The sequence below is a fragment of the Myiozetetes cayanensis genome, unplaced genomic scaffold (genome assembly GCF_022539395.1).
Source record: "Myiozetetes cayanensis isolate MyiCay16 unplaced genomic scaffold, myiCay2020 scf115, whole genome shotgun sequence".
NCBI classification, from domain to species: domain Eukaryota; kingdom Metazoa; phylum Chordata; class Aves; order Passeriformes; family Tyrannidae; genus Myiozetetes; species Myiozetetes cayanensis.
In genome coordinates, this window is record NW_026086771.1 from 105,167 (window position 1) to 113,758 (window position 8,592).

The 8,592-nt window shown below is 66.5% G+C and overlaps 1 protein-coding gene across 1 annotated transcript in view; it reads right to left on the reverse strand.

Moving 5' to 3' along the window:
* The window catches only part of LOC126635210 (adhesion G protein-coupled receptor L1-like), a gene marked incomplete at its 5' end in the record, with an annotated part of 30,650 nt that extends 23,598 nt beyond the window's left edge, over nt 1-7,052 (reverse strand). Inside the window, 4 exons of the mRNA XM_050306237.1 lie at nt 776-961; nt 2,704-2,807; nt 4,399-4,776; nt 6,248-7,052. Of these exons, the coding sequence (XP_050162194.1) occupies nt 776-961; nt 2,704-2,807; nt 4,399-4,776; nt 6,248-7,052 (1,473 nt within the window). The remainder of the gene's footprint in view (nt 1-775; nt 962-2,703; nt 2,808-4,398; nt 4,777-6,247) is intronic.
* Nucleotides 7,053-8,592: the final 1,540 nt, after the last annotated feature.

An 8,592-nucleotide genomic window follows, 5' to 3' on the forward strand; every position in this document is an offset into this window, starting at 1 on the left:
AGGGTCTGCGCAGGATGTCCCACAGGCGAGTCCCCCTCAGTCCCAGGTGTCTCCCCCCCAAATCCGGGTCTGGGGTCTCACCCTGCTGCAGTTCTGGGGTCTCACCTTGTTGTAGTTCTTGCCGGCTGACCCCCTCTCCAGGGGTCTCAGGGCCTGTGGGGTCTGCTCAGGATGTCCCAGGGTCTCCCCCTCACTCCCAGGGGGTTTAACCCCCAAATCCGGGTCTGGGGTCTCACCCTGCTGCAGTTCTGGGGTCTCACCCTGTAGCAGGTCTGGGGTCTCACACTGCTGTAGTTCTGGGGTCTCACCTTGTTGTAGTTCTGGGGTCTCACCTTGTTCTGGGGTCTCACCTTGTTGTAGTTCTGGGGTCTCACCTTGTTGTTGTTCTGGGGTCTCACCCTGCTGCAGTTCTGGGGTCTCACCTTGTTGTAGTTCTGGGGTCTCACCTTGTTGTAGTTCTGGGGTCTCACCTTGTTGTAGTTCTTGCCGGCCGACTCCCTCTCCAGGGGCCTCAGGCCCTGTGGGGTCTGTCCAGGACGTCCCAGGGTCCCCCCCCTCACTCCCAGGGGGTTTAACCCCCAAATCTGGGTCTGGGGTCTCACCTTGTTGTAGTTCTTGCCGGCTGACTCCCTCTCCAGGGGTCTCAGGGCCTGTGGGGTCTGCCCAGGACGTCCCAGGGTCCCCCCCTCACTGCCAGTGGGTTGAACCCCCAAATCCGGGTCTGGGGTCTCACCTTGTTGTAGTTCTGGGGTCCCACCTTGTTCTGGGGTCTCACCTTGTTGTAGATCTTGCCGGCTGACTCCCTCTCCAGGGGTCTCAGGGCCTGCAGCTGCGCGTCCAGGATGTCGAGGAGCTGCTCGAGCAGCCGCACGGCCGAGCTGACGTCGCCGGCGAACACCGGGCCCCGCGTGTGCCGCGCCAGCTCCCCCGCGATGCTCGCCGCGTTCTCCCCGCTCTTGATCTGGGGATGGGGGCACCCCAAATGTGGGGGGGGGAACCCCGGGACCCCCAGGACCCCCCTGGGTGGGGATCACCCACCCCTGTGGGAGGGGGTGCCCTGAGGGGTCTCCAAGGAGGGGTTTTGGGGGGGCCATGAGGGTCTGGGGTGGGTAGAGAGGAGCTGAGGGGGGCACCCCAAACAGCAGGGGGCACCCCGGGGGGTGGGGAGGTTTGGGGGACCCCTTGAGCGAAGGCCACCCACCCCTGGGGAGGGGGATGCCCTGAGGAGGGGGTTTGAGGGGAATATGGGGGATCTGGGGGGACTATCTGGGATCTGGGGGAGGGTACAGAGGATCTGGGGTACACCAGGAATTGGGGGCACCCTAAGCGTCAGGGGGCACCCCAATATCCCCAGGACCCCCCTGGGTGGGGATCACCCACCCCTGGGGAGGGGGTGCCCTGAGGGGTCTCCAAGGAGGGGTTTTGGGGGGGCCCAGGAGGGTCTGGGGGGGCTACAAGAGACATAGGGGGCACCCCAAACATCGAGGGGGATACCCTGATACACCCTGATATCCCCTGGGGGGGTGGGAGGAGGTTTGGGGGACCCCTTGAGTGAGGGGCACCCACCCCTGGGGGAGGGGGATGCCCTGAGAGGACTCTAAGGAGGGGTTTTGGGGGGGACCATGAGGGTCTGAGGGGGCTACAAGAGATCTGGAGGAGGCTACAGGGGATCTGAGGGGGCACCCACAGGGTCAGGGGGGCACCCTGACATCCCCCAGGGGGTGGGGAGACCCCCTAAGTGGGGACCACCCCCCGAATTGTGCCCTCAGTGGGGGGGTCGGGGGGGTTCTCCACGATTTTTTGGGGGTGCCCATTTGGGGGGCTCCCAATTTTGGGCTGGAGGGGGGGAGGAGGGTCCCTCTTTTGGGGGTATCTCCCTTTTTGGGGGGGGGTCCTCATTTGAGGGCAACCCCCTTTGGGGGGGTCAGAGTTGGGGGGATCCCCATTTTTGGGGGGGTCCCTGGTTTTGGGGTCCCCAGTTTGGAGGAATACCCATTTTTTTGGGGGGGTCCCTATTTTGGAGGTGCCCCTGTTTGGAGGCAAGCTCATTTTTGGGAGGTCCCAGTTTCAGGGTCCCCTTTTGGAGGGGGGGTTGTCCCTGTTTTGGGGGGGGAAGGTCCCTGTTTTGGGGGTATCTCTATCTTTGGGGGGGGGGTCCCTGTTTTGGGGTCACAGTTTTGGGATTCTCCATTTCTTGGAGGGTCTCATTTTGGGGATGTCCCCATTTTGGGGGTGTCCCCATTTTGGGGGTGTCCCCCTTTGGGGGGTGGCCCCATTTTGGTGGTGTCCCCATTTTGAGGGGGAGGGTCCCCATCTCGGGGTGTATCCCAGTTTCGGGGTTATCCCCATTTTGGGGGGGGGTGCCCCCATTTCGGGGTGTGTCCCATTTTTGGGGTGTGTCCCAGTTTTGGGGTGTCCCCAGTTTTAGGTTTATCCCCAATTTTGGGGGTGTGTCCCCATTTCAGGAGTGCCCCCCATTTGGGGGGGTGTCCCAATTTTGGGGGTTATCCCCATTTCAGGGGTTATCCCCATTTTGGGAAGGGTTATCCCCATTTTGGGGGTTATCCCCATTTTGGGGGTGTCCCTCTTTCAGGGTGTGTCCCAATTTTGGGGGTGTGTCCCCATTTTGGAGGGAGGTTGTCCCCATTTCGGGGGTGCCCCCATTTTTGGGGGTGTGTCCCAGTTTGGGGTCCCCCCCGGTACCTTCTGGGCCACCTGGTTGACCCAGGGGCTGGTGCAGTTGCTCAGGTCGGGCCCGCGGGGGTTCCACACCCCCAGCCCCAGCAGGCACTGGAAGGAGGCGATGCCTGTGGGGCAAAAGGGGGGTCAGGGACCCCCAACACCCCCCATGACACCCCACACCCCCCCAGGACCCCCAACATCCCCCAGACACCCCACACCCCCAGCCCCAGCAGGCACTGGAAGGAGGCGATGCCTGTGGGCAAAAGGGGTCAGGGAACCCCAGGACCCCCACACCCCCAGGACCCCAACACCCCCAGGACACCCCACACCCCCGACCCCACATCCCCAGGACACCCCACACCCCCAGCCCCAGCAGGCACTGGAATGAGGCGATGCCTGGGGGCAAAGAGGGTCAGGGACCCCCAACACCCCCATGACACCCCACACCCCACCCAGGACACCCCCCACCCTCCAGCCCCAGCAGGCACTGGAAGGAGGTGATGTCTGGGGGCAAAAGGGGTTCAGGGACGCCCCACACCCTCCTGGACACCCCACACCCCCAGGACCCCACAGCCCCCCAGACACCCCACATCCCCAGGACCCCAACACCCCCAGACACCCCACCCCCAGCCCCAGCAGGTACTGGAAGGAGACGATGCCTGGGGGCAAAAGGAGTCAGGGACACCCAGGACCCCCACACCCCCAGGACCCCCAACACCCCCCATGACACCCCCACACCCCGGACACCCCACCCCCCAGGACACCCCACACCCCAGCCCCAGCAGGCACTGGAAGGAGGTGATGCCTGGGGGCAAAAGGGGTCAGGGACACCCAGGACCCCCACACCCCCATGACACTCCCACACCCCCAGGACCCCCACACACCCCCAGGACACCCCACATTCCCGGACACCCCACACCCCCAGGACCCTCAACACCCCTCAGGACACCCCACACCCCCGGACCCCCACACCCCCAGCCCCAGCAGGCACTGGAATGAGGTGATGCCTGGGGGCAAAAGGGGTCAGGGACACCCAGGATCCCCACACCTCCCAGGACCCTCAACACCCCCATGACACCCCACACCCCCAGGACCTCCAACACCCCCTCGGACGCCTCAACACCCCCAGGACCCCCACCCCACCCAGGACACCCCCCACCCTCCATCCCCATCAGGCACTGGAACGAGGTGATGTCTGGGGGAAAAGGAGGTCAGGACCCCAATACCTCCCATGACACCCCACACCCCCAAAGCCCACCCCCTTTGCCCCCAGGACCCCCAGCCCCAGCAGGTCTACTGGAAGGAGGCGATGCCTGGGGACAAAGAGGTCAGAGACCCAGCACCCACCATCCCCTCCAGGACCCCCGCACCCCACCCATGACACCCCACAACCCCTCATGACACCCATACCCCCAAAGCCCATCCCCTTTGCCTCCCCAGCCCCAGCAGGTCAGAGGGAGAGAAAGGGGGCAAAGGAACGTGGGAACACCCCAAAACTCCTCCACCCTCCCCACCCCGAGGCCCCCAGGACCCCCCAATATCTCCCACCCTCCCCACTGCCCCAAATACTCCCATAACCCCCTGACACCCCCAGAGCTCCCCAGGACCCCCTGGTGCCCCCAGGACCCCCTGGTGCCCCTGACCCCATGTGCCCCCAGAGCCCTCCCTGACACCCCCCATAGCCCCCAGACCCCCCAGACCCCCAAAATCCCGTACCTCGTGTCCCCTTGGGGCAGGGTCTCTCCACCAGCGCTCCCTGTTGCGCCGCCGGCCACTGCACCCTCCGCACCTCCCGGGCCTCGCAGAGCTGCCCCCGCCCCCTGGGCCCCCGCCCGGGCCCGGCCCCCAGGCCCTCCCCTGCCCCCGAGCCCCCGGGCCCCCCGGCGGGCGGCGGGACCCCTGGGGGCGGCGGGACCCCAGGCCGCCGTTGGGGGTCCCGGGACCCCAGGTGGCGGCGCTGTGGGCGGGGCCTGGGGGTCCCGGGGTCCCAGGCGGGGGTGAGGGTCCCGCCGGGCCGTGGGGGTGGGGAACGGGGGCCGCCGAGCTGGGGGCCGTGGGTGCGGGGGCGCGCTGGGGGCTCCGTCGTCACCGGACCTGGGGGAATAAGAGAGGGGGTCAGGGTGGGGGAGCCCTGAGTGGGGGCAATTCCAGCCTCCCGACCTGAGCTGGGGAGGAACAGGGAGACCCCCAAAGTGACCCCAGGCCCCCCAAGGGACCAGGACACCCCCAAAATAACCTGGGGCCCCCAAAGTGGGACCCCCAAAGTCAACCCGGGACCCCCAAAGTGAGACCCCCAAAGTGGGACCCCCAAGGTGGGACCCCCAAAGTCAACCTAAAGCCACGGGGGTAACCCCGAGCTCTTGGGGGTCCCCCCAGGCATCGGAGCTGCTCCCCCAAAGTTATCTGGGGGACCCCAAAGTAAACCCGGACCCCCAAGGCTGCCCCGGGGCTCTGGGGCTGCCCCCAAAAAGTAAAGCTGGACCCCCAGGGCTCCCCACGACCCCCAGGAACCCCCCCAGAATAAACGGGGACCCCCCCAGGGCCCCCTGAGTATCTGGGGCTCCCTCTGGGGCTGCCCCCCCAAAGAGAACTGGGACCCCCGGGGCTCCCCCAAAACATTTGGGGGTCTCTCTGGGCATCGAGGCTTCACCCCCAAAGCAAACTGGGACCCCCAGTGCCCCTCTTACACCCCCATGACCACCCCAAAGTAAACGGGGACCCCCAAAGCTCCCCAAAATGTTTGGGGCTCTCTCTGAGCATCGAGGTTTCCCCCCCAGAGCGAACTGGGACCCCCAGAGCTCTTCCCAAAACATTTGGGGCTCCCTCCAGGCATCGGGGCTGCTCCCCAAACTTGGAACTCCCGGGGCTCCCCCCAAGCATTTGGGGCTCCCTCTGTTCTCTGGGGCCGCACCCCCAGAGTGAACTGGGACCTCCAGTGCCCCCCTAAACACCCGTGACCACCCCAAAGTAAACGGGGACCCCCAAAAGCTCTTCCCAAAACATTTGGGGTCTCTCTGAGCATCGAGGCTTCACCCTCAAAGCAAACTGGGACCCCCGGGGCTCCCCCCAAGCGTTTGGGGCTCCCTCTGGTCTCTGGGGCTGCACCCCCAGAGCGAACTGGGACCCCCAGAGCTCTTCCCAAAACATTTGGGGCTCCCTCTGAGCATCGAGGTTTCACCCCCAAAAGCGAACTGGGACCCCCAGGGCCCCTAAACACCCGCGACAACCCCAAAGTAAACGGGGACCCTCAGGACTCCCCTTAAATCCCTGGGGCTCCCTCTGGACATCGGGGTTGCACCCCCAGGGGCTGCACCCCTCAGAGCTCTTCCCAAAACATTTGGGGGTCTCTCTGAGCATCGAGACTTCACCCCCAGAGCGAACTGGGACCCCCATTCCCCCCCTAAACACCCGTGACCACCCCAAAGTAAACTGGAACCCCCAAAAGCTCTTCCCAAAACATTTAGGGGTCTCTCTGAGGACCGAGGCTTCCCCCCAGAGCGAACTGGGACCCCCATTCCCCCCCTTCCCGCCCCGTTTTCCCCCGCCCCTCCAACCCCCTCCTCACCGTCTCCCTCGGGGGGCGCGAAGTCGAGCGCGTAGCGCAGCAAGAAGTGGTTGTTCCACACGTACAGCTGGTTGTCGCGCGGGTTGTAGCCCACGGAGGCCACGAACTGGTAGGGGTTGGGGAAGGGCAGGGCCAGGGCGGCGCCGCGGCCGCGCCGCGTGTCGAAGGCGTAGACCAGGGCGTTGCCCAGGTGCTCGGTGTCGTCGTCCAGGTAAACGCTGCGCAGCACGTACAGGACCCCGCAGGCCATGAAGGCGTCGGACGCGGCGCGCTTGGCGTAGCCGGTCTCCCAGGTGCCCTCGAGGCGCAGCGTGTAGGGGTTCAGCTGGCTCACCACCAGCCGCCCGCCGTTGCCCTCGGTGGCGTAGATGACCCAGAGCCCGTCCTCGTCCACGGCCAGGTCGATGTCGGTCTTGCCGCCCCAGCGGTACGGGGACGTGTCGTGGTAGTTGGCGGCGCCCACCACGGTCTCGCCGCTCTTGATGCGGGTGCGCAGGTCGTACTTGACGATGCTGCGGGTGCGCTCCTTGTTGTAGAACACGGCGCCGTCGTACACCACGAAGCCGGTGCCGTCGGCGCGGTGCGGGAGGCGGTGCGTGGCCGCGGGCCGCGCGCCCACCAGGTCGGCCCAGGAGGCGTACTCGGTGAGCGTGTCGGTGCGGTACGGCACCCAGGGCAGCACGTACAGCCGGTCACCCGACTGCAGCGGGTCCCGGCACCACCCCCCGGCCTGGTGCGGGGACTCGTGCGTGGACAGCGCCGGCCCCACGCGCTGCGGGACCCCCGGGCACACGAAAACTGCAGGGGGGAGGGGGAGGGGGAGGGGAGGCACGGGAGGGGGGACACGGGGAGAGGAGGGACGCGGGGAGAGATGGGGGGACATGGGGAGAGGATGGGGGACATGGGGGGATGGGTGGGGGGACACGGACACGGGGAGGGATGGGGGGACACGGGAACACCGGGATGGACACGGGGACAGGGGGACATGAGGACAGACTGGACACGGGGAGGGATGGGGGATAGGGGGACAAGGGGACAGACACGGGGACAGACACGGGGATGGAGGGGGACATGGGGACAGACAGAGGGACAGACAGAGGGACAGAGCCCCGTGGGGACATGGAGGGGAACACGGGAGTGGGACAGACGGACACGGGGGGACAGGGGGACACTGGGGGGACAGGGGGACACGGGGGAGTCACGGGTGGGGACAGGGAGAAGGAGGAGAGAAAAGAGAAGCGTTTCATCAGCGACTGGGGGTCCTGGGGGACCCAACCCAGGGAGAGGGACCCCAACCCGGGAATTGGGGACCCTGGGGAGGGAAAGGAGGACACGGGGAGGGAGGGGGTCCCTTATCGGGGGAGGGACAAAGGAAAGGGGACAAAACGGGGTGGGGGGTGGAAATGGGAGGGACACCCTGACTGTCCCCTGGCAGCGGGAAAAGGGGCTGTGCCCCCCGCGAAGCCAGTGCCCGAGACCCCCTTTATTGGGGGAGGGGGCAGCACCCTGGGGAGAGGGGGTAGCTCTGCCAAGGGGACCCTAAAACGGGGGGCCTTCGATGAGGGGGCCCTAAATCGGGGGCTCTTCCCATCTCCCCTCCCCGGGCCCACAGCCAGGGACGATCGAGCGCGACGGAGACACGGGGGGAGGGGGTTTGGGGGTCCCCGGTTTGGGGGAGGGTTGGGGGACCCCTGTGTTTTGGGGGCGGGGGGTCGCGGGTGGTCCCGGAGTCCGGCGCCGGCTGCAGAGAGGCTGGGGGAGAGAACCGGGGGTTAGAGCTGCGGGAGAGAAGGGGCACGGGGGGACACAGGGGACCCCGGGGCAGAGACTCCCAAATCCCCTCCAAACCCCCCCACAGAGGGGTCTCTGCGCCGGGGGATGGGATGGGACAGGATCCCCCTCAAACGTGGGGGCCGGGCCAGGCTGGGACCCCGGGGACACAGAGGGTCCCCCCACGACCCCCAAAGGGATCCCGGGTTGGGGTCCTGACCCCCACCCCCAAAGCCTGGCCTGGACCCCGGGGTGTGGGAGGAGTCACACGTGGGGGCCACACGTGCTGGGGGTCACACACGTGTGCTGGGGGTCACACGCGTGTGCTGGGGGTCGCACACGCGTGTGCTGGGGAGGCCCCGCGTGTCGCACACGCGTGGGGGGGCCGGGGGAGCACACGTGTGTGCGGGGGGGGCCGTGGGTGTGCACGTGTGTGTGTGTGTGTGTGTGTCACACGTGTGTGTGTGCACAGGTGTGTGCTTGGTGTGTTCACGTCTTTGTGATGTGTTCACGTGTGTGGTGTGTTGCTCACAAGTGTGTGTGTGTGGTCTCTCCACGTGTGTGTTTGGTGTGTC